Genomic DNA, 24,416 nt, shown 5'->3' on the forward strand with positions numbered 1-24,416 from the left:
TACATTTCTTTGACTGAATCTGTATCATCCATCATCATCACTTTGCCTTGGAGGCCACAAAGGTTTCTGTGCTCTGAATTTTTGTTTGTATATCTGAAACACACGTCACGTCTTGTTAACTGAAATTTAAGAAAGTCTTGTAAAATGGGTGAAACAAGCGGTTCAGGTTCCTGGTTTCTGTAATCTACAGTTAAGGGCAACATTAAAGGCCCCCCACAGCTTCTGAGGTTGGACTTCAGTCCAGCTGTTATTCCATCACTGGTCTTGATCTGCAGGTGCCGATAATTCTCTGAAACAAACCACTTCTCTAAAATAACATTTTTATTACCATTTACCAAGACAATGATGTTCTGTCCTTCACATGTACATGTCAGTTGTTGATATGGTTGTTGGAGAAAAAGAACATCTAAGGCTCCATCTGGTGATTGATTGTTGATGGTCTTTACCCCTTGTCCGGGGGTGATAATGTACCAGTCCACTCCTCCTCTGCCTTGAATAAAATCGTCTCCACTTCCTGAAAAAAAAACATTGTGTTCGTTGTTTCCTCTAATGACATCGTCAAAGTTTGACCCACGGACTTCTGTCACGCTGTTAAGAGCTTCGTCCTCCTGAAGGTCCACAATCAGAGGGGATTGGGACTTGCTGTAGTCAATCCTGTAACTTTTTATGCACTTGTTGAAAGGGTCACTCTGCAGGCAGTCAGTCTTTTTATCTGAGATTGTGAATGTGATCAGATCCTTAGTGACAACAAGCAAGTGTCTGTCTGCTGGTGACCTGAACCAGTTCACTAAAGTCACACTGAAGTCTGGGTTGCTTAGAGTAACATTATCACCTTGTACCCAAACTGTAAACGTGTGAAGATTTGCTTCTATCATGACCAGGTCTGTTTCATTGTCTCTGGAGTAATTTTCAATCCACACTGACGACTGTTTTCTATCATTGACTATGTAAAGGTCTTCTCCTTCACCACCAATCAAAAGATCTCGACCTCCTCCTCCATCTATCAGATTCTTCTCTGTGTTTCCAATGAGCACATCATCGTACGGAGACCCTAAGATGTTTGTAACTGTACGTAAAAGTGGCTGTGATGTGTTCACAGTTTGACCTTGTGTCATAAACATCTTATTAATCCCTCTGGTCACCAGCTGAACAGAAGAAACCACGGTGGAGGAAATCTCAAACAGGACTCCGTCTCCTGACATCATGCTCATATGACGATATGATTCTCCTAAAAACCAGTTTTGCATGATCACAGTATGGCTGCCCTCATAAATGAGCACAACATCATCCCCAGATTTAGACACAGAAATGTGACTGTAATCAACACTGAAATGAAGAGTGTCCATTGATTTTGAAGGGTCGTAGTTGTTAATGATGGTTTTCCCTCCATTTTCAGGAATCATGTATGTGTCTTTCCCACCAGATCCTTCAACATAACTTTGCTGCCGCCCGAGGAAAAATATATCATCACCTGGTTCACCATAAAGCCGATAATAGTAACTTAACATGACTTCAATCATATCTTTGTTCTCTGATTTCTGAACAGCAAAAAAACGATTAGACTCTCTGTTGCCCTTGTAATTCCCATATCTTGAATATGACACAGCTTTATAACCTGAAACCACTTTCACAGAGCCGGCTGGTATGAACATGAGTACTTTTTTCTGTAGAGTCTTATACTCTAATTGATGAGATTCTCCCAGGCCAAGAATTATATCTTTACTTCCTTGTGTGTCAATGTACCAACACTTCTTCCCAAAACTCTCATCACTAGATACAAAATAATCCATGCAGAACTCAGACTGACCCTGATCAGCGAGGCAGAAGTTAATGCCTCCTCCGTTCCAAGATGAGTCACTACCACTAAAATCAATGGCACTTGTTCCGTCCTCTTCCTTTGTAACTCTGTAATATTTGTGATAGTCTGATATTTGTTCAACAAGTCTGCGACCCTCCTCAATTTCATCATAACGCCAATCATAAAAGAAACTTGCAACATGAATTCCAAAATGCTGAATCCCTTTCCCAAACCCAACAAAAACAGCTTTCACTTTATCCAGGACACTAGTGTCTTTTGGGAGCCTGTTAAGTTCATCATAGATGCCCATATAAACATCATCAACGCCCATACGGACTGTTGATAGAACCAGGTTTATAGACATTATAACTGGTGCCACTTCAGGCTGAGCAATTTCAAAAGAATCCAAACCTACCATAATACTATCTAAGGTAGCATCAATGTATCCCAGTGTGTCACCTCTTTCTAAGTCTTGTCTTATGTTCCAAAGCCCAAATCCAATCCCCACTATAGGTATAGCTGTCATAGCACCTTTCATTGCAGGACTTCTCATGATTGTTGCTGCAGCTCTTGCGACCCTGGCCTCTGAGGACAGAGCTTGTTTTGCGATAACAGACGTCGTCATAGCTGTTACTCCATGAGCTGTTTGCAAACTCCCCATCACACCATCTTTAATGTCTCCCTGTTCAAAAGCACGAACAGCTCCTTTCATCCCAAGCATGAGTCCCAGAGTCCCAACAGCCGTTCCAGCATGCTCTGCAAACTTACTGACTGGATGGGAGGATTGTGAAACATAAGTCTCCATGTCATTAACTGCTGTCTCTATGCTCTTCAACATCTTTTCATTGTATTGTTGACTCTCTGGAGATAAGTCGATCCTGAACTCAGCAGGTTCAGAATCAGACACAAGCTGACAAATGAACTGTCCATTTTCTATTCTGGCACTGTCCCCCTGAAGCTGCAGATTTCCACCGTATTTTGACTTCAGCTCATTATGGATTTGTTCATCATATGATGCTCTCACTCTGGAAAAATATGATTCATGTTTGAAGGAATCTTCCCACTTTGAGGCAGATTTTACATCTTGGGATGTTATGTGACCATCATCGTAGCCTCCTATTGTTCCAGATGCAGGAAGTTCATTGCTATCTCCAGATTCTTTTGAATAAATTTCTAATGTTTCTTTAAAAGCTTTGTATTTGTCAGTAATACTTTTTTGTTGAATTGAATTGCTTTCAGCTATTTTGTACTTATCTGCAGCCTCTAATATCCGAGGCAAAATATTTTCTCTGTCTATTTGAATCCATGACTCAAACTGTTGTACTTCATTTCTTAGGACAATTTCAAGGTGCTCCATTAATTCTTTAGTAGTCCGTTTTATTACATTTTGTAATTTGCTAGAGTCTTTAGGCGTTGCTGAACCACTGAATCCACGCCTGCTTGGGTCAATCCAACTATTTCCTCTTGCCATTGGATGGTCTTCGAAAAAGAAATTGAGTCCTTTTTCTCGAATATTGTTGTCTTGGCTTTCGACCATATCCAGAGCCATAAGAATCAGAGGGAAGGTGCGAAAATTTCTAGCAGACTCAGAAATAACTGATGCAGTGAAATATGTGGTGAACCAGGCCTCAGTAGAAAGTGATGGGCTTCTGGTGGGTTCTCCAAGAAAAATGTCTTTCACATATTGAGGATATTTGTCTTTGTGGTTCCTAATGTGATTTTTCATATCACTGTATTTTTCTCTATTTATCTGATCAGTAATACACTTCTTAACCTCTTTAATTCTGACCTCATTTCCTCTTTGATTGTTGCCAAGCTTTTTCCCAACTAGATACACATACAAACTTTTAGGATTAACCTCATATATCCAGTCATTGACCATCAGGTATGTGAGTTTATTTTCTCCAGTCTTTGCATAGTGACGAATTATACTTCTAATATCTTTCCCAGATTTAATCTCATAACACTTGGAAAGAATGTCCTTTATGTCCTTCCTATTCTCTGTAAATTCTATGTGATTGCTTGTTTTCCTTCCTATCAAATAATGCCCTTCTATTTCTTGCAAGTTTTGAAAGTCAGTTTTTCCTGGAAGAGGCAGGTCTCCATGAAAGAATCCCCAGGTGAGAGCTTCAAGCTCTATAAGCTTGTTATCTTTATTAAATATCTTATAAGCTTCTGAGTCAATAAATCTCTGTGGTTCATCTGGCCAGCTGTCCCTGTAGGTCAGGAAACGATTTCTTGGACGACCGTCCATTAGAAAGTTTCTTTCATTGGTAAAAACAGCTTCTCCTTTACTTCCAGGCTCATCTCTAACAATCACATCTCCGTTCCTATCAAGCATTGCCACCACTTTCTTGCTGTCATCTTTATGTCTCCACCTCAGCCCGTCTGAAAAGATTTCTTGTGTGATTTTCTCTCTTGTGTGTCTGACCTGAACCAGACTGTTCCTCAGGTGAAGCTCTGTCTCGATGTGGGCAGTGTCATGGAGTTGTCTCACCAGAGTTTCAACAAACACTTTATCTGATCCAACCTCACAGGCCACCACACTTGTTGTTTTGATTTTATTGCTGCTCCTATAGGTCTTTTGAATAATTTCAGCAACATCTTGTGCTTTGTGCCCTCCCAGCCTCATTTCTCCTGAGTTGTCTTTCTCCCATGACCTACCAGCACTAGTCTGCTGTACTCTGACAGAGGGACAGGGTCCCCATGGATCAGTTTGGGTTTTTGGTTTTGATCAAGAACATAGACAGAGCTAACTGATGGGTGTTTTTCGTAAAGATAAGTAGCAGCTTTTCTGACCACAGGGTCATCTTCCATAATGAGGATCTGCTGGTGGTCGTACTGTGTGCTGGGATCAACTGGTCTCTGTGGAATTCGGTAGCTGGAAACTGAGTCAGGTTGATCCATGACCTGATAAATCTGGTGATTCTTCAGGTTGGTTTCTAAGACTGCTTTTATACCACGGACCACAAAAACCCTCATGAAGTTATGTTGGAAGTCTGTGGTTGTGTTTCCATCAAAGGAGAACACTGGTACTGCTTCCAGAGAAGGTTTCATCATCAGCTCTGCAATTGATGAACCAGAGAGGCCAGACACAGTTTGTCCATCTGCTGAAACTCTCCCAAATATTTTCACCACAGTGTAGACGTCTGCGTCAGGGAGACAGGACTCATTATACAGACATTGATCGCTGATTATCACTGAGTAACGAGGATCCATGCTGTATTCATGTTGGACTCGGTCATTTGTTGTTGTCTCGCTGTCTGTCATGATGAGAAGTTTTTGACTGTAGCTGTGAGAGATTTCTGAAGCACTTATCAGCCAATCGTGTGTCTTCTGTTCATCAATAGCTGCTAAGAAGCTGTCAAAATCCTGAAAAAAAGGAAAAATAACTTATAATGACAATAAAATCTGGTCAATCAGGTCTAATGTAGTTTACACATTATATTATGTGTACGCATATTTTTGTAATGTGGTATCTCATGTAATCTGATATACAGACTCTGGAAATCTAGTTCTACTAATTAAACATCAGCTGATATAAATTTCACTATGTTTGAGTTCAGGTCTCTTAAAATCCACCAACCTTTTCCTTCTGAATGACACAAGTTGTGAAATTCTCACACCCCTGTAAGTCATCCTGCAAGCTCATTGGGTTTTGGTCAATATCCAACCTAAAACAAGATTAATATGCTCATATCACAGAAGGGTTCACAAGAATAAAGACAAAGTTAACCTGCAGTTTCAAAGTAGCATTGATTAAATATTTTGCCAAGCTGTGATGTGTTACTGGACGGGCAATTTTTAAACAGGAGGAAAGTGCAGAAGGACATTTACAATAAGTTTATTTTAATAATGATCATATGAAGTGCTTATGTACTGTCACTAAAATGTTCCTGTTGATCAGGTTACAGAGGAATAAACCGCCCATCACTGGACAATTGGATTCAAATGCTTCTGATAATTACAGCTCCAATATCATGCAGAGTTATTGGTGGCTACAGTAATACAAACCTGATTCCAAAAATGTTGGCACACTGTACAAATTGTGAATAAAAAAGGAATTCAATAATTTACAAATCGTCTAAACTTATATTTTATAGATATAGATAACATATGAAATGTTGAAAGTGAGAAATTTTGAAATGTCTTGACAAATATTGGCTCATTTTGGATTTCATGAGAGCTACACATTCCAAAAACGTTGGGACAGGTAGCAGTAAGAAGCCTGCATCTCTGATGGTGTGGGGTTGCATGAGTGCGTGTGCCATGGGCAGCTTACACATCTGGAAATGCACCGTCAATGCTGAAAGGTACATCCAAGTTCTAGAACAACATATGCTCCCATCCAGACATCTTCGCTTTTAGGGAAGACCTTGCATTTTCCAGTCCAGATCTTTCACCCATAGAAAACATTTGGCGCATCATAAAGAGGAAGATGCGTCAAACGACCTAAAGGACCTAAGACAGTGGATCAATTAGAAGCCTGTATTAGACAAGAATGGGGCAACATTCCTATTCCTAAACTTGACGATCTTGTCTCCTCAGTCCCCAGACGTTTGCAGACTGTTATAAAAAGAAGAGGAGATGCCACACAGTGGTAAACATGGACTTGTCCCAACTTTTTTGAGATATGTTGATGCCATGAATTTTAAAATCAACTTATTTTTCTCTTAAAATGATACATTTTCTCAGTTTAAACATTTGATATGTCATCTATGTTGTATTCTGAATAAAATATAAGTTTGTGAGATTTGTAAATTATTGCATTTCTTTTTTATTCACAATTTGTACAGTGTGCCAACTTATTTGGAATCGGGTTTGTAGTTCACTGAAGCACTGTAGGTGATGTCACCCTTCAGCTTTTTATTTCACTAGTTTTAGGTGTTTGAATGAAAGTTCACACACAAAAATCTCAATTGTGAAAACAGAATAAATCTCTTCTTACCTGCTACTGGATCTTTCAATTCTGGCTCCATGTCTGGATGTGTTTCAAAAACAAAATATAAGTAATTTTCCCCTTAATTAAGAAATACAAAAACAAGTAAATGAAATTATTTAATTATAATTTATCTCTAATATTACAGTATTGAAAATAATATGATAATAATCATCGTCAAGGTGAGAACAGATGAAGCCTGGAAGTAAAATATTTTTCACATAAACGATACAGTACATCGCCCCCTTTAATAGAAAACCGCAATCATTTGAATAAAACAAGTAGCATCTAGAATCTAAATGAGCTATTTCCTAAAACACATGCATATTATATATGTGCTAATGCCAAACATTTATCCAGATACCTTTGGTCTGAAGGCTCCTTGATGCTTTGATGAAACATGTGTTCAGACAGACCTCGGAGACGGTGCAGGGCTGCGATATCTGGACTGAGCTCCTCCCACTCATCATCTCTCACCTCTGTAAATTCACATCAAACTTTATATTTAACATCCAAAGGATCAGTTAGGTTCCCTACCCTCATGCTGACCTTCTCATTTAAACAGGTTTCTTTGTTTGTCCTCCAAACAGATTCACCAGCTGCTTTTCTGATTTATTTCTGAGAAACACGTGTTTTAAGGAGTGTTTGCAGTATTCATACATCACAGTTACTGAGATGCTTCATTGTTGGAGTTCTAAGGTTTCCTTCCTGTTTTGGTCTTTTGGTCTCTGGGAAAATTCACTATTCAGATCATTAAAATTAGTTGTGGTACTGTGAATAGCCTGTAGGGGGATGGTTTGTCCTGTGCCTCAGTCAATAACACATACATTACATACATGCACTGCTACAAGCTAAAGATAGAGGAGCACTTTTCCAACTCCGACCCTCGACGCATGTGGCAGGGCATCCAGGCCATCACTGACTACAAAACCACCCACTTAACCCCCGCAGCCACTGATGTCCTCTTCTTAAACAAGCTTAATGACTTTTATGTGCGCTTTGAGAGAGACAACACAGTAACTACTATTAAGCTCAAACCCTCATCTGACCACCCTCCAATCACACTCTCCACCACAGACGTCTGCAACACCCTGAGCCAGATCAGTGCGCACAAAGCCGCAGGACCAGACAACATCCCAGGTGGTGTACTCAAGGCATGTGCTGAGCAGCTCGCTGGGGTTTTCACAGACATTTTCAACCTGTCTCTTGCCCAAGCAGCTGTGCCGACATGCTTCAAAAGCACCTCCATCGTGCCTGTGCCAAAACACTCCACCCCAAAGTGTCTGGACGACTACCGCCCTGTAGCTCTGACACCTATTGTCATGAAGTACTTTGAGCGGCTGGTCCTGGCCCACTTGAAGGACTCTCTGCCATCCGCACTGGACTCTCACCAGTTTACCTACTGCAACAATAGGAGCACAGAGGATGCCGTTTCCATGGCACTGCACTCTGTGCTAACACATCTGGACAATAAGAACACTTATGCACGTATGCTGTTTGTTGATTTCAGCTCAGCTTTCAACACCGTCATCCCATCCAAGCTAATAGCTAATAACGTGTTGACCTGGGCATCAACACCTCCCTCTGCAACTGGATTATGGACTTCCTGACCAACAGACCACAGCAAGTCTGATCAGATTCCATCTGCTCCAACACCACCACAATCAACACTGGTGTACCACAGGGCTGTGTACTGAGCCCCTTCCTCTACTCCCTCTTCACCTCTGACTGCAAGCCTAACACCATCATCAAGTTTGCAGATGACACTACGGTGATTGGTCTCATCAGCAACAATGATGAGACTGCCTACAGGGAGGAGATTCAGCACCTGGCCACATGGTGCAATGACAATAACCTGCTCCTTAACACCTCCAAGACAAAGGAGCTCATTGTGGACTTCAGGAAAGAGTCAGGAAATACACATGACACCATCCACTTTAATGGAACGGCTGTTGAGCGTGTCTCCAGTTACAAGTTCCTAGGGATCCACATATCTGAGGACCTTACCTGGACTATAAACACCTCCAGTCTAGTTAAGAAGGCCCACCAGCGCCTCTTCTTCTTGAGGACACTAAAGAAGTATCGGCTGTCCTTGGATATAAAGGTGAACTTCTATCGCTGTGCAATAGAAAGTATCCTGACCAACTGTGTCAAAGTCTGGTATGGGAGCTGCACTGTTGCAGAGCGCAAGGCACTGCAGCAGGTGGTGAAAACTGCCCAGCGCATCACAGGGACTAGTCTTCCAGCCATGGAGGACGTCCAGAGGAAACGCTGCCTGCGTTGAGCTCGCAACATCTATAAGGATCCTCTCATCCCGCCCATAGACTGATCACTCTCTTGCCCTCTGGCAGGCGCTTCAGGTGCCTCAAAACCAGTACTAGCAGACTGAAGAACAGCTTTTTCCCTAGAGCTGTCTCTTTACTTAACTCTGCACCCCGCTGATCCCTCTGCCCCTCATGTACTGGCCCCCCCATTATAACCCCCCCCCCTTCCCAATGTCATTTGCACTACTGGACTATTTACACATAACCTTTATGTTATGTTAACACAAAACTGCTTATTTGCACTGCAAACTGTTCATTTACAGTCACTACTGCTCCTTACAAAACATGCAATAACTTACACTGCACTACTATCACTTTAAAGCCTCTGTTCATAATTTACTTGCACTATATCCGTTGCACTACTGCCCCCCACAGCCTTATTTATTTATTATTGTTATATTCTTACTTCTGTTTATAGCTCACCACAGTATATATCCATTTTCCTTAAATTTCTACTTATGTACATATCCACTTACAATACTAACTTATTTATTTATGCAATAACTGGATATCCTGCTTTTGCTGCTATTGCACTTCTGGTTAGACCTAAACTGCATTTCGTTGCATTGTACTTGTACATGTGTAATGACAATACAGTTGAATCTAATCTAATCTGATCTAATACATTACTGTACTAAGTTCACAAAAGTCTCCTGCACACATTCAGATTTGTGATATTAATGCAGAAATCACAGGTCACAGAAGTCACAACTAAAGCAGTTAAAATGCAAAGTATTTCTTACCAAATGGCTCAGTGAGGCTGAGGAGACCAACAAGGAGCAGGAGCCTCCAGCTCTGCAGCAAACCTCCCATCACGCTGCAAAATACGATGGTGCCAAATCAGGACTGATGGTGGAAGCATTAAAATAACTGCATGGTGATTGTGATATACAGCACTGTTCAAAAGGTTTAGCTGCTTTAGATTTTTCCCATTGTCTGATTGGTCCTTTGCAGAGTCATCGCAGTTTCAAAGTTTGTTTCACAAAACTTAGTAACGTAGTACCTGAGATTGGTCTTTGTCTCGAGACCGGTCTTAAGACCACTTTTTTAAGGTCTCGTCTCGCTCTTGGCCGCATTTTTACTCGGTCTTGTCTCGCTCTCAGACAGCGTGGACTAGTTTGCGTTTTATAAATATTCTGTTGAACCACAATTCAAAAGCAATGTCTGATTTTCAATAGTTAATTTTTTTAAAATATCTGATTACGTTTTCCAGTTTCAAGTTATTTCAGTGATCACTGTGGGTTTTTCCTTCTTTAACAGAAGGGAAGCAACACTTTTATCCACGTCTGTACTAAGGACTTGGTCTCGGTTACGTGGTCTTGACTACAACACTGGCTTACAGTCACTAACACTAAACCAATGGCATAGTCACTGTTGTACCTGGATCACTCAGACGCAGCTGGAACAGCCAAAGTTTTCAGATGTAAAAAGATTTTTTAGTTACAGCTCAACTGTTGTTCAACAACGTTTTGTTCACAGCTGGTTTAGGTAGAATACATGAAACTAATCTGGTTTGAATGTTAACAGCGGTTCTGCTGCCTGCTCTGTATAAACACAAATACATTTTAGTTTGCTCTTATTCAACTCACCCAGTTGGGATCCGGGTCCTGCGAATAACTGGAAAGTTATTGCAAGAGTGAAGGTAAAGCGCAGAACTGGTGGGAGTTTCCTTCTCATCAGCATCATTCTCAGAAATGTACTTTAATACAAACACAAACATTACGGGAAGCTTGAGAGGAAAACAGCTGGGGGGAAAAGTCTGGCAGGAAGAAGAAGGAGGAGGAATATTTTGTGAAAAAAGAATTTTGTTATTCTTTGGTGCATTTCAGGACAAGGACGACATGTTACCTGGAGAATCCTGTCTGATCCCATTTCTTCCTCTCGCTGTTTTTACGTCGCATAACAAACAATTTAATATTAACAAGTAAAGCGACAAATGTGCTCAACTGAGATGAACATCTGATTAATATTGAAAGTATCTGAAACGTTTTAAGTTATTTAAAATAAACAATTAGCACTGAGCAACTGAATTCAGAATAAATGTATATTTTAAAATGTATTAATTGTCAAGCAGCAACAGAAAGTTGCACATTTACATTTAGTCATTTGGTGCTTTTTTCCAAAGTGACATATACACAAAGCTGCAACAAAATGTGGTCAAGGAGAAAACATTAAAGCAAAGTGTTATGAGAGGAAATGTTTCAATTTGGTGAGATGTAGGATGGGACAGATAGAAAAAGTTTCTTTAGTTGCGGATGAGTTCTGTCTTCAGCTGATGTTTGAATATTGGGAGAAAGACTGTTTATAATCTAACAAAACTACTTTACTGTACTTTTAAATAAAAAACTACACACACAGCTGAAACTGTTACAATATTGAGTTTTTCACTTTTTCAGACTAAATCCATTTCTAATCCAGACTGTAAGGCAACAAAATAGAAACAAGCTTTTTTAAGACTCTGTAACTGTGAAGAATGAGCCAAAATAATTCATTTCTGTGACACAAAGTAATAGAACAACAGAGACTAAATAGTTCCTTAAATTCCACACGCTTTACATAAATAATGTCGGCCACTGTCAGAACTTCCTCAGCTTTAAGATTTGTAGTAAACGGGGCTGAATGGTTGGTGAACACTATCCTACACACAGTCAGCTTTTCCTTAAACCTGTTCATAGTAATTAACAACGAAATATCATAAAGCAGTTTTATTTTATTTATTACAATACTTATGGTAAAGTTTTACAAAAACACGCTCTAATTTTTATATGTGAGTAAAATGTTGGTGTGTGGGCTGCAGATGTGTCTGTGTTAAATGGGCAGACCACTACACTTAGCCCACTGGTTGTTAGCACGTGGTACAGACTGATACTTCTTACCTCAGACACACAATCTTTGGCACAGACAGTCGTGTTGAAGCCTGTTTCTCCACAAATGTGCAGAGAAGAAACACAGACATGTTTCATGTGTCCTGTCATTAATTACAGTCGTGGGTTTAACCTCCTGACAGGTGATCTGAGCTGCTGTTTGACATTATTAAGTTACAAATTAGTAGTTCACAGGTGTGTTAGAGCGAGAGAAACAGTCCTTTAGATGGACAGATGAAAAAAACGGGTGGACTAATATCCTTCACCATGTGTGGAAAACATTTAAGTCATAATCCTTCTTTAAACTGATTATTGATCTGGGATCAGATTCCACAAATCCTGCTTGTATGTGCACGTACCTGTGTACGGTGCCGACCACTCGTTCAATTACTGAGCTTGTTGTTCTGTTTTTGTATTAAACCACATGGTGACATGATGTTCATTCCAAAGGTTACACTTTAATACACCCAGCTAGGCTGCATGTGAGCGGACATCCTGTGATCTTAAAGCCTGGAATCAGAACAATGTAGTTTATAACATTTGACTGACAGAGAACCTGATGCAGCTGCTGCATGGATTTGCATGATTTTATTATTAGTATCAGCTTTTCTGGTTCTTCTTTCTTCTAGTTCACTAGTTGCTGACTTTTTATATCTAAGCCTGGTTAACAGGACATAGTGCGTTCAGCATTGTTACACAGGAGCCATGTGCTGGAGATTATTGTGCTCATGCACAGTGCAGAAAAGATATCGGAGCAACGTTGATTCTGTAAAGACTAAAACGGGCTGTAGCAGCATTTACTGCTGACAGCAGTAACTACATACAGGAGCAAAGGAGCACGTGATGTTTGTTCGGTAATGTGATCATTTATATCATACTGTTTGTATTATGTTTAGCTGTAAGTCTGTTTACTGTCATTTGCATTTGTCTTGTGTACTGTGGACTTTCTGTTGGGCAACACTGATGGTCAAACTTTGAGTCAACTCTGTGTCACTGACCCAACACAGATGTCAGTGAACTTGATTGTATTTAAGCTGTGTCTGGCACAGGAGGTGCTTGTTTTCAATCCACCTCTGACGGATGATGTTGTGAAAGGCAGAGCTGAAGTCTCTGTTCACGTGTTTGCCGTGATGTGCTGGAGGCTGCATCCTCTGTGGATTGATTGGGACAGTGTGTGAATTTGAAGGGTTCCTGTGAGCTGTATTAGTGCTACTGGCTGGTTAGCATCCACACAGACAGACTGATGGTTTCTTTGGAGTCGGGATAATGGTAGCAGACTTGAACACAGATGGGATGGTGGCCTGGCTCAGGGAAATGTTAAAGAGGTCTAGTAGCACATCAGCCGACTGCTTAGTCCAGTCACTGAGCCTAGAAACCTGCTTAGTTTTAAGGAATCCCAAGCTCACAGGAGGCACAAATGTAGTTTTGTTGCATGTTTAGAACACAGTAGTTACAGTATCTCCACTTGCTGTGCAGTTTACTGTAGGTGACTTCAGATGTTTGTGTCCTGTTGCTATATTTTTAAGTGTTGGACCTGATGATGGTGCTACATGTAGATAAAAAAGCAAATCACTTCTATTGATATGAGCCAATATCACAAGCAGCCTTTATAATCTGTAAAGCATAAAACAACCTGTTACTGCCTGTGTTTACATGCACGTAAGCCTACTCAGAGAAATCAGCTTTCTCAGGTAATTTGGGGACAGTGTTTACATGCACGTCAGAAACCTGGTTACTGGAAACCACGTACACATGCAGCAGCAGAGTGACCTGATTTCTCCACCTCGGCCTCACAGACTTTAACTGTGCAGTGACAGAACAAGCTGCTTTTCTGACTTCACAGCACAGTGACAGCCCTGCACACACAGCTGATCCACAACAGGAATTGTCTGAATTTCAACAATTCACAGGGGAAAATGTGACATATTTAGATTTCTATAGGATTTCAGGCAGAGTTGGTGGCATCGCTCCATTAATGATCTCTGCTTTCATTCAGTCTTTTACTCAGCTGTGTGTTCCTGTCTGTAGCCTTTTGTTATGCACACGTTCAGTCGGAGAAAGCCGATTATAAACCTGGTTGCATGTTTACATGGCAAAGAAATGTGCGTTCCCTGACAGAAATCTACGTTTACGTGACACTTTGCCGGGGAAGAAGACTGTAACCTGCTTACTTAAGTCCATGTAAACACACTTTCAATGCATCTGATAAGTCACCAAAAACTAAAATGGCAGCTCAAAAGGTAAAAGAAGCGGATCACGAATGGGATTCGTCCTCTGAGAGACGCAAATGTCTTTACAAAAATGAATGTGAAAAGCTAGCTAACATCGTAAGTTTCAAAACAATGTAGCATAATGTAAAAGACGTCAAAAGGAGCTTATTGGCAGTAAAATATTCATACTCATGGTTTTTATGCTGTTTCTTCATTAGAACGTGAATCTTTAAGGCATTATTAAAGGTATTATAGTTTCTAAGTTAGTTTTTGGATGTTGAATCTATACTGGAACACAGCAGTTCATTTAAACGTGATCAGGTATTCTGGGTACGCCTGGATGTCGTTGAAGATGATGAACATGCTTGGCCTGGCAGTGTTATCAACGACGCTGTCAAAGAGGTCTGCAGCTTTCCCAGTGTTTTTTTGGGGTGGGGTGATAATGCCACCACTGCCGTTGGTGAAGTCCCCAACCAGGACCCTGGCCAGATACATGCGCTTGTGGCCATTGATGTCAGGCTTGGAGTAGCCCTGTGCTGAATACGCCGGGTCCACAGCAAAGTAAGAGCCTTTACCGAACGCTGCACCTACAGAAAAAATAAATCCAGACTTAGCAATGATGCTACTGAACTACTGCAACGGAAACTGGATTAGCTGAACACATCAGTGCAGCGGTTAACAGAACCTGATAACTAAGTCTCCTGTCCCTGCTTTACCTCCAGTTTCTTTGTTTGTAAGTCCACTGACACAGCCAGGAACAGCTGAGGCTGATGGGAATGTTGTTAGTTTTGCAGATATGTGGTCCCTGACTAAAGTAAATGGTAAAAATGTGACCTATTCATATTGGTGAACTATCAACAATGATCGATGATGTAGTTTGTGAAAAACCTTCCTGTGATGGAGGTTCAGTTTACCATGTGCTCCTCCTGCGTAGCTGCGGTTGAAGCCCTTATCATTGATGAGGTCGATGGCGTTTGGGCCAGTGCCGTGAAAGAGCAGCCTTTCATTGTTTGTGTGGTTGTTCTTCTTCTCCAGCTCTTTCTTCTTGATCTGGTAGTTCTGCCACAGTGTCTGATTTTGGACCCTTTCAATCTGCCAACAGTCACAACACAACACGTTTAATTTGCAGTTTTTTTCTTTCCTGAATGTGACTTCTTTCTTTTATAATGTGATTTTTGTTTTGTTTTTTTTCACCTTATCATCACAAGATGACCAGGGCCCAAAAATAAACATAATAATATTAATCATAACTTTTGGAGGATTTGTGGTCGAATCGCCAAACTTGCAGTTGATGTAAATTTCAGCATATAATTTGAAAAATATCGTACATACTGTGGCAAACCGCACAATATTTTAATGTGTGAATAGAGGTGAAACTGTTCCAGTAAAAAAAATCCCACCATTCCGTTCGTTCGTTACAGTTCAGTCCATTTAAGCTGAAACCCGCACAGAATTAAATCTACATTTGCTCCACTGCAGCTCTGCTTTGCCCTCTCTGCTCCACCATGAGCTGCACAGTTCTTCAGGTCTGTGTCGTTCATCACATTAACTTTAATAAGAACATATAACCAAATATATTTCTATGCACATAGCCATGATGGCTATTTAAACAGCCTCTCCGTGCAGGTAAAATTAAAATATATTTTTGTTATTACTGCGTTTCGACGTCCTCTTCTGGGTTTACACTGATGTAATAGTTCTGAAGAGTGAGGAAGTACAGTGGCAGTAATGATTTGAAAGCTTATTATTTGGATGGATTAAAAACACATACACTGATGATCTGAATACCAAGCCCGTTCTTTTTAACTTCCTTCTCCACATCTTGGTATTCCCGCGATCCTGAAGCCACAGGAAACAGCTTCACGAGGCTGCCTTTCATGTCATCCCAGTGTGCAGGCAGAGCGGGGGCCCCGGCAGCGGCGTCTGCAAAACAAAGTTCAGACAGACATGTGTACGTCTACTTTAATGGTTCAGTCCAAAGTAGCCGGATGGTCTTTAATAGTAATGATTTATCTTTAGTTACTGAACCAAAAGCTGAAATTATTGAAGATGCAGATTGTTGTGTTCAGCATCATCAACAGTCTGATCTTTTATGTGACTCTTGCCAAAATTCCCCTTCAAACTTCTCTCAGGTTTTTCTGTTTCCATATTTTCAAATACGGAGAATTAGAATTTCATCTAATAAATGTCACAGAACATTTTCTGACAGTCACCAACGTTGAACAATCCTTGTGTAATAGAACATGAACAGGACTTCTGCTTTCAGAATGAGTAAAGCTCTTTGTAACTGGAAATAAGTACATCTGTTACTGCAGCTGGTTTTCCAAGAATCCTATCAAGAAATGTAAGTGCTGCTAAATGTGCCTACACCAGAGAGTTTGGTGACTCCGTTAATCAGATTGGAGAAGGTCTGCCAGCAGAAATAAGCCTGTAGGTGTCGTTTGGAAATGTGCACAAAAACCACTCACCCTTCAGGTCCTTTCTCAGAAGCTCCACCTTTTTACGCCCATTTTCTGAAACAGCTTTTCTCTGCATGACGTCGGCCATGTAGGTTTCGTTGTTGATCTCAATCTTCACATTCATTTTTTTCGTCAGCGCCTCCTCGAGGTGGAGGTTGGTGATCATGTCAAAGGGCACCAGTGACCCGTTGCTGTCTTGAAACTGCCACTCTACCAGCCCCATCACCATTAAAGCCTGGTTCTTCTTGTTGTCTCTCCTCTCCACCTTCCGGATGATGTCCCTGATGGTCAGCACAAAGCAATGTTAATGTACATGTTTTTTTTTTGCTATAGATTAATTTGGTGGCTGTTTGCTGACCTGACTACGCTCTCAGCGGTGAAGACGTCCCTGGTCAGGCCCTCCAGGTAGATGGTGGGCTCCTGGTTCCCCAGCTCTTTCTCCAGATGGATGCTAACCGTCAGTTCCCTCTGCAGGGACCTCAGCTGCTCCATGTCTTCCTGTGACAGCTCACTGATGTACTGGTCTTTGATGATCCTCTTCGCCTGCTCGGCCACGATCAGGTCTGTAATCCTTTTCTTAGCCTGACGTATATCCTGCAGTGGAGGGGGAATGATTTTCAGTTTAGTTACTAACAAGCCCTGCAGCTCTGTACAACACGGGGCCTCGTGAAAGGACATGGAAGGACTGTGTCTTTTCTCCATGGTAGTTCAGCATTTGTGTGCTCAATCAGCAGACGTGTGTCCAGAAAGCAGATTTACTTTTGTTTAGTAAAAATCTAAATCCAAATAAATAAAATCAGGAAATGCATGTTGACCTTGTTGTTGTCAGCACACAGCTGAAACTCTGTTGACTCAAACTCCTCTTTCTCCAGAACCAAGTCCCTGGTGTTGGACCGATCCTCCCAGTTTCCTGTAAAAAAGTCTGAAACAACAAATTAATAAAGTTTGTTCATATTACTGTAGGATGTACTATTTTGTGTAAGTGCAGTAGTTTTTCACTGAAAGTTTTGCTTTATTAGGACATTTGAAAGAGAAACAACATATTCTATAGTGTCCTTATAGTTGACAGGAGATACAGCGTAAGGTTAGGTTGGACACTAAAGAGGGAGAGGTGGATTTGTACAGGTTGGCCAGACAAAGAGATAGAGATGGGAAGGATGTGCAGCAGGTTAGTGTGATTAAAGATAAGGATGGAATTGTATTGACAGGTGCCAGGAGTGTGATGGGAAGATGGAAGGAGAGTTGATGAATGAGGGAAATGAAAGGGAACGAAGAGTAGAAGAGGTGAAGTAGCAGGGAAGTAGCAAAGATTAGTAAGAGTGAAGTGAGGAGGACGTCGAAGAGGATGAAGAGTGGAAAGGCAGTTGGTCCTGATGACAAACCTGTGGAGGTATGGAAGTGTCTAGGAGAGGTGGCAGTAGAGTTTCTCACTAGTTTGTTTAACAAGATCTTGGAGAGTGAGAGGATGCCAGAGGACTGGAGGAGAAGTGTACTGGTGCCCATTTTTAAGAACAAGGGAGATGTGCAGAGCTGTGGCAACTACAGAGGAATAAAGCAATGGAAGCTCGGCTAAGGGCAGAGGTGAACATTTGTGAGCAGCAATATGGTTTCATGCCTAGAAAGAGAACAACAGATGCAGTATTTGCTTTGAAGATGCTGATGGAGAAGTACAGAGAAGGTCAGAGGGTCCCAGGGACCCAGGTGTAACGGTGAGGTTACAGGGAGCAGAGGTGAAGAAGGTGCAGGACTTTAAGTACTTAGGGTCAACAGTTCAGAGCAACGGAGAGAGTGTGGAAAAGAGGTGAAGAGGCGAGTGCAGGCAGGTTGGAACGGGTGGAGAAAAGTGTCAGGTGTGTTGTGTGATAAAAGATTATGAAACGATGAAAGGAAAGATGTTCAAGACGGTGGTGAGACCAGAGATGTTGTTCAGCTTAGTAGTTGGTGTGAGTGAACAGGATACGGAGGACAGAGTTAGATGGAGGCACATGATTTGCTGTGGTGACTCTTGAAAGGTAACAGATGAAAGCGAAAGAAGAAGATCCACAGAAAGAGCTGTAAAGACAGTCTGTTCATTTATTACAAGAAAATGTGAAACTAGACGCAGGCATTATTGTTTAATCTCTAAGGAATTAGAGATTCATTCGTCTGAGCATTTCTGATTAAATTTAACAGGAAAAAAGATATAAAATAATGATACATCTGGAGCTGGTGGAGTTCATACCTTTGATCTTGGTTAAGAGGGTCTTCTCCTCCACCCCTTGTCCCTCTCTACTCTTCATGCTCTTGTGGAACTCTGTCATCATGACCGTCTGGAAGATCAGGATCTTCACAAAGCGAACAAACTTTGGGTGCTTCTTCCTCACAAAGTCCACAATTGCTCCAACCATGGCATCCGCTACTGCTGAAGGGTTGGCCCCTCCCTGACCTGGACAGGTAGACAGAGGGTGGGTTGGGTGGGTGTCAGATATGTGATGTTTGGAGCTGCAACACTTAGTCCCGCCTTCTTCTCTGACTAATTAAATGTTAAGATTTGCTTTGATCATGATGAACAGAGCGTTTTTTAGTGTTTGTTGGATAAAATGAGGCTTTTGAAGATGTCATCTTAAATCTCTTTTATACAGTAGGGGTTTAATTCAGCTAATTCAGGTTAGGTTAATTTCTGATTTGTTTCGTTTTTCTGACAAAATCTGCTTTTAAACAAAATGAGGTAAATGAATAATACATAAGAAATCATTTTTTGTAAATCCAAACAAGGATACACAGCAGCAAACCAGTGAAGTGATGATAATGACAACAAAAGTGAAACAAAGACAGATCGGACAAGAAGATGAAAAAGGAAGTATTTAAGAGAAACATTTAGAATTTTCTCTAGTTCTGTACTATATGACCTAATGTGATCAGATTTTCATGCGAGTCCTAAAACTGGATAAAGGAAACCATATTAAACAAATGAGACGGTTAAGGTGTTGTAAAAAAATATTAAATCTTAAATATGTTTGTGTCTTCAGTAACTTGTGTGAACCCCACTTTTGCATCGATAAGTTCAATGAAACTGTCACAATCTCCAGTTTTTTGCTACACACAGATATTTAATATGTTATTATTTCTTACAATAAATTAATTTATTTTGTCTCAATTCCTTAGTTTTCTTTTATTTAGGTTTAAGACTCTGATGAAAAACTGATTTCATTTTCAAGCCGAAACACAGAAAATTCTATGGATTCATAAAATTCCATGTGCCGCTGTACACATTTTTGTTTTGGACAGACCTGTTCCCAGAGCAGGGAAAGAGACGGAGTTGAACGTGTGTTCCTCGCAGATGTTCAGCACCGCGGAAACAATCTCCTTAATCTTTGCAGGATCCTTCTGTCCGGCAATGTGGACGATGTTTTTGCTGGGCAGATTCCCGCCTGATGTCACGATTAGTGCAGGCTGGTAAGCCACAGAACTCACTACAGAGAGAAACCATGCAACTGTCACAACAACATATTCTTGTAGAATATTCAGTTTAAAGAAATGACATTACAATAAATATTTTTTTGGGTCAAGGTTTGAAGTCAAAAATCTGATTTTGCGTGGCACAAACTTAATATAATGTGGAAAGACTATTTCCGAAAAGTGGCAAAAAGTTCTTAGTGAATTAACTCTGTGAAAATCTTTGGAGGGATAGTTTATAACTTTCACTCTCTTAATGACCACAAATATATAAATATTCCATAAATGTTCCTTTGTGCAAGGTGTTGAACCCTCGATTGTTTCATAGGATGAGGGCAGATGTTGTGAATTAGATAAGAGCAGACATCGTGTGGATGAATACTTACAGATCTGCGCACACTCCAGCTCAACTGCTGGTCCAGCACTGTCTAAGATCGCTTTGGACACTCCTGAGACAGAGCAAGCAACAGGTTGAAGAAATTATGCTGCAACATTGCAGCAATATTTTGATTGTGAAGGTGTTATAAAACCCTCTACAATTCCACAGCTTTAAAAACTTGTTTTACAGTATGTTAGAGGCAACATTTCTAATTCATCTCAACTTTCAAGCCTAGACCAACAAAAAGAAAAGTGGGCGAAAACCTTGGAAAAAAGATTTTTCCAAGTCACAAGACGATCACCTGATTTAAGGGTAAAGTCTGGATTGGATGAGTTGATGATGGCATCACTGGTCTCCTTGGTGATGTCTCCTGATGAGATCTCAAGGGTGAGCTGACCCATTGGCATCCGGTAAACACCGAGGGCGGGGGACGATACCGGACCAAATGATGCTGCCACACACACACACACACTTTTATAATCAAACCTAAAGATAAACACTGAACTGTCAAAAATACACTATATTGCCAAAAGTATTTGCTCACCTGCCTTTAGACCCATATGAACGTTAGTGACATCCCATTCTTAATCCATAGGGGTTAATATGACCCTTTGCAGCTTTAACAGCTTCAACTCTTCTGGGAAGTGTGTTTATGAAATACATAATACACAGTGCTCACAGTCTTTGCTCTAATTCATCCCAAAGGTTTCTATCGGGTTGAGGTCAGGACTCTGTGCAGGCCAGTCAAGTTCTTCCACACCAAACTCACTCATCCATGTCTGTATGGACGTTGCTTTGTGCACCTGAATTCATTTATTTGGATGGGTGAGCGAATCCTTTTGGCAATATAGACTTTAAAGCTGTAGTCTAAAAATCTAGCCATGTGCCACGAAAGCTAGAAATGCTTCATTATTTCCCAAACACAATCACTTCACAGGTTACCATAAGAGCGATCAATTGTCTTTTGAAATGTTTGCTTGGACCTAAAACCGGAGGGTTTTTTGTTCTCTTTTGCAGTTTCAGTTTAGTCTCTAAAACCACTGGAAGTTAAGGTTAAAATCACTAATGTCTCCAAAGTTATTGAAAGCCACACTCCTTTTTCAGTATCTTTGGCTACTTTCATTTTTTTTTCTTATTGCCACCAATGGTCCTATATTCTGTAAGACACACCATTCAGTCTTCAAAAAGAAACAGTAATCAGTGTACTAGTCTTATGTCCCAGCTGACCTTTAACTCAATAACTACTGAGTTTACTAATCTGATTTCCCATTTTCAGGTAAGGTACAAATGAAAGGCTTCTTACCTGAGGACTGCTGTGATTTGCCCGGAGATTGCAGAACTGGTGGATTGTTAAATTTCTGTGCCTCATGTTGGACGTTTTTCTGACCTTTAAACCCCCTAGTAAAACACTGAAAAACAACACGTTGGCATGTGAAAGTTAATGCAGGTGCTTTCAACAGAAACTACAGTAAATTTCTCCTTGAATTTGTTCAAATGATCAACATCTGTGTTGCAAAACCACGGATTCCAGAGGGGACAGTTTGAGTTAAAGGACCCCAGAAGCACAGAGACTTCAAACTGACTGAACTCAGTGATTGGGCAATTCATAATCACTGTTATACAGGGAGATATGGTTTCTGTTATTATCTTATTACATGTTAGAGTTTCTATTGAAAGACGTATGTTAGGACCCTCTCTTAATGTGAGGCTTTACCCGAGATCTTCCAGTGCAGTCACTTCCTGTTTGGACGTCGATTTTGCTAAGATTTTTGTAGGTTGTTGTTACAGTTCAATTTTTGATTAGGGGTGCTACTGTTTGATTGTCACCTGCAACATTTGCTTGAAAAAATGCTTTAAATCTTTATGAGACAGTAGCCTCTGAAAGCTCAGGAGTCCTAGTGTGCGCTGGGGACTGGAACACAATTCCAAATTATTCTATGGACACAACAAGCAAAAGAAAAGGGAAATCTAAAAGGTCAAACATTCTAAAGAGGCAGGTATGTTTGATGTCTGCAGAAACCTTCACCCATTAGAAAAATACTTTACTGAAACCAGAAAACATTATGGAGATTGAACATGAGTATTGTGAATAACAACTCCATAGTAAAAGAGTTCAAAAAAGAAATTCAGGTAAGACAATGGTCAAGTAGATCCTACTATAGTTTGGGATACAATCAAAGCTATAATTAGAGGGAATCTAATTTCAAGAACATCACACATAGACAAATTAAAGAAGTTCAAACTTGAAGAACTACAGAAAACTCTAAAATCTTGAAAGACAACAACAAAAAAAAGGTGAAGACTAAAAGATAAAGTAAGAAATGAAGTAAGAAAACAAATATTATCTGAAGAACTGGGAAAAGACTTGAGATACTTAAAACAGATCTTTTACAATCAGGACCCAAAGCAACAAAAATACTAGCAAGGTGCCTCAGAACACAACAACTAGTGACCCTTTAACTAAAAAAATAGTTTACAAACCAGAGGAAATAGAAAAAAATCTTTATAGAACATTGCAAAACAATGTACTCTCAAACAATTATTCATGATGATAAGAATATCTAAAGTTACTTGGTAGCATTAGCTCTTCCTTCTATTGGAGAAATACAAAATGATAACTATCCCTAAAAAAGAATTAGATACAGCTATAAGCTAATTGAAAACAAAAGCCCAGGCAGTGATGGTTTTCCAAATGAATGCTATAAAACCTTCAAAGAAGATCTCTCTCCTGTGCTACTAGAATCCTTCAACTGGACACTTAGGAACGCATGGCCCACCATCATGGAAAGAGGCAGTGATAACAGCCATTCCAAAAGAAGGTAAAAAGAAACTGTGAATCATACCGACCGATCTCCATACCTAACACCACAGTCCCTCTCTCCCTCGCCAAGAACTGAAAGAAGTTAAAATAGCAAAAGAGGAACATAAAATGGATCTTTTTGCTGATGATTTTAATATATGTAATATATTAATATGTCCAAAACCAAAGCTCAACATTTCCAAGGCCAAGGTTAAAACTCAGGACACTCCAAATGAACAAGGAAAAGCGAGGCCTTATACTTCCAAAATAGGAACAACAGCCATATGTTCACTCATTAAAGATAATACTTTTAAAGTCTTTGGACAAGTGAAAGACATTTTCAATTAGAAAACACAGGTCTGTGTAGATACTTTCAACTAAGACATTTTTATGACAAACAGGGTCCTCAAGGCCTGATTCAAAACTTTACGCAAGCCTACAAGAAAACGAAGGGAGAAACTCACTATATATTAAATTAAAATGGGAATCAAAACTAAGTGTTAAACTCTGGAAACATGACTGGCATACAGTGCGAAGAACCCAACAAACCTCCACTAGCTCCAGAAGATGGAGACAGTTTGGCTGGAAGAACGCTCTGTTGACACAAGAATGCCAATCAATCACACATTTTGTGGTCATGCAAGAAATTAGAATGATTTTGGGACAAAACTATTCAAACTATGGAGAAAATACTCCAGAGACATCCAGACTGTGTATTTAGGACTTATAATGAAAGATATGTACCTATTCAAAATGTTAATAATTGCAAGTAAAGCCATCACAATTGGTTGAAGTAGAGGAAATACATCTCATGGAAAAACGAACCAATTTTTTCAGAGCTAATGGCGAGATCTGCAAACACAGATGGGAAGAAGAACGACCAAGTCACACCCTCACCCGATTTAACTGAAATGAGCCAGGGAGAATGTTATTCCCTTCCAGGTTCATTGAAAAGTGTGTGGATACCATCTCAAGCCACAGATTTTGTTTCTATTGCAAAGAATGTACACAGCATACTATTGTTGTAGTGTGCCGTATGAAATACGAATAAATAAAAAGTAATTCATAAAAAGCAGTTGGGGGTCTGGGGTGGTATGGTGATAAAAGCTTTCATAACCTTTCATTACCTCATAAAGCCAAGTTAACATTCCAATTTCCTATTTTGTCTGACCACCTGTCAAAAATACAACAATGTTGCATTTAGTGTA

At 40.3% G+C, this 24,416-nt stretch overlaps 2 protein-coding genes and 1 long non-coding RNA gene across 9 annotated transcripts in view; 1 reads left to right on the forward strand and 2 right to left on the reverse strand.

Moving 5' to 3' along the window:
* The window catches only part of LOC137135769 (protein mono-ADP-ribosyltransferase PARP14-like), a 59,894-nt gene that overhangs the window by 22,341 nt on the left and 13,137 nt on the right, over window positions 1–24,416 (reverse strand). Inside the window, exons 13-23 of one of the 2 annotated variants that reach the window (XM_067520331.1) lie at window positions 21,712–21,817; window positions 20,710–20,859; window positions 20,416–20,478; window positions 19,864–20,046; window positions 18,816–19,019; window positions 17,410–17,516; window positions 16,953–17,188; window positions 16,604–16,875; window positions 15,907–16,058; window positions 15,050–15,227; window positions 11,752–14,722 (exon numbers count right to left, since the gene is read on the reverse strand). In XM_067520331.1, coding sequence (XP_067376432.1) covers window positions 14,439–14,722; window positions 15,050–15,227; window positions 15,907–16,058; window positions 16,604–16,875; window positions 16,953–17,188; window positions 17,410–17,516; window positions 18,816–19,019; window positions 19,864–20,046; window positions 20,416–20,478; window positions 20,710–20,859; window positions 21,712–21,817 — 1,935 coding nt within the window. In that variant the 3' untranslated portion in view covers window positions 11,752–14,438. Of the gene's footprint in view, window positions 1–11,751; window positions 14,723–15,049; window positions 15,228–15,906; window positions 16,059–16,603; window positions 16,876–16,952; window positions 17,189–17,409; window positions 17,517–18,815; window positions 19,020–19,863; window positions 20,047–20,415; window positions 20,479–20,709; window positions 20,860–21,711; window positions 21,818–24,416 lie in introns of those variants that run through there. The other variant, XM_067520332.1, reaches the window with a different exon arrangement.
* Window positions 2,493–11,072, reverse strand: LOC137135772 (uncharacterized). The gene is made up of 6 exons (XM_067520334.1): window positions 10,651–11,072; window positions 9,805–9,878; window positions 7,102–7,216; window positions 6,747–6,779; window positions 5,385–5,472; window positions 2,493–5,170 (listed from the first exon to the last, which is right to left on the reverse strand). The coding sequence occupies exons 1-6, from the start codon at window positions 10,779–10,781 to the stop codon at window positions 4,427–4,429; spliced, it is 1,185 nt and encodes a 394-aa protein (XP_067376435.1). The 5' UTR covers window positions 10,782–11,072; the 3' UTR covers window positions 2,493–4,426.
* Window positions 12,639–24,184, forward strand: LOC137135778 (uncharacterized). 6 transcript variants are annotated; one of them, XR_010915496.1, is made up of 6 exons: window positions 12,639–12,779; window positions 16,928–17,537; window positions 18,767–19,027; window positions 19,349–20,029; window positions 23,149–23,227; window positions 24,046–24,184. It is a non-coding gene; the product is annotated as an uncharacterized lncRNA (long non-coding RNA). The 6 variants fall into 6 exon arrangements; XR_010915492.1 differs by lacking the exons at window positions 23,149–23,227; window positions 24,046–24,184 and adding exons at window positions 20,358–20,499; window positions 20,639–20,777; XR_010915494.1 differs by lacking the exon at window positions 24,046–24,184 and having other exon boundaries at window positions 23,149–23,395.

The sequence above is a fragment of the Channa argus genome, chromosome 11, assembly GCF_033026475.1.
Source record: "Channa argus isolate prfri chromosome 11, Channa argus male v1.0, whole genome shotgun sequence".
NCBI lineage: Eukaryota > Metazoa > Chordata > Actinopteri > Anabantiformes > Channidae > Channa > Channa argus.

What these genes read in the sequence shown, in the direction of transcription:
- LOC137135772 (XM_067520334.1), bottom strand. Translation starts at nt 10,781, where the DNA reads ATGTTTGTGTTTGTATTAAAGTACATTTCTGAGAATGATGCTGATGAG. An exon ending in ATTGAAAGATCCAGTAGCAG is followed by an intron (nt 5,473 to 6,746) that starts GTAAGAAGAGAT and finishes ATCTTGTTTTAG; the next exon opens with GTTGGATATTGACCAAAACC. An exon ending in GTGTCATTCAGAAGGAAAAG is followed by an intron (nt 5,171 to 5,384) that starts GTTGGTGGATTT and finishes CCTTTTTTTCAG; the next exon opens with GATTTTGACAGCTTCTTAGC.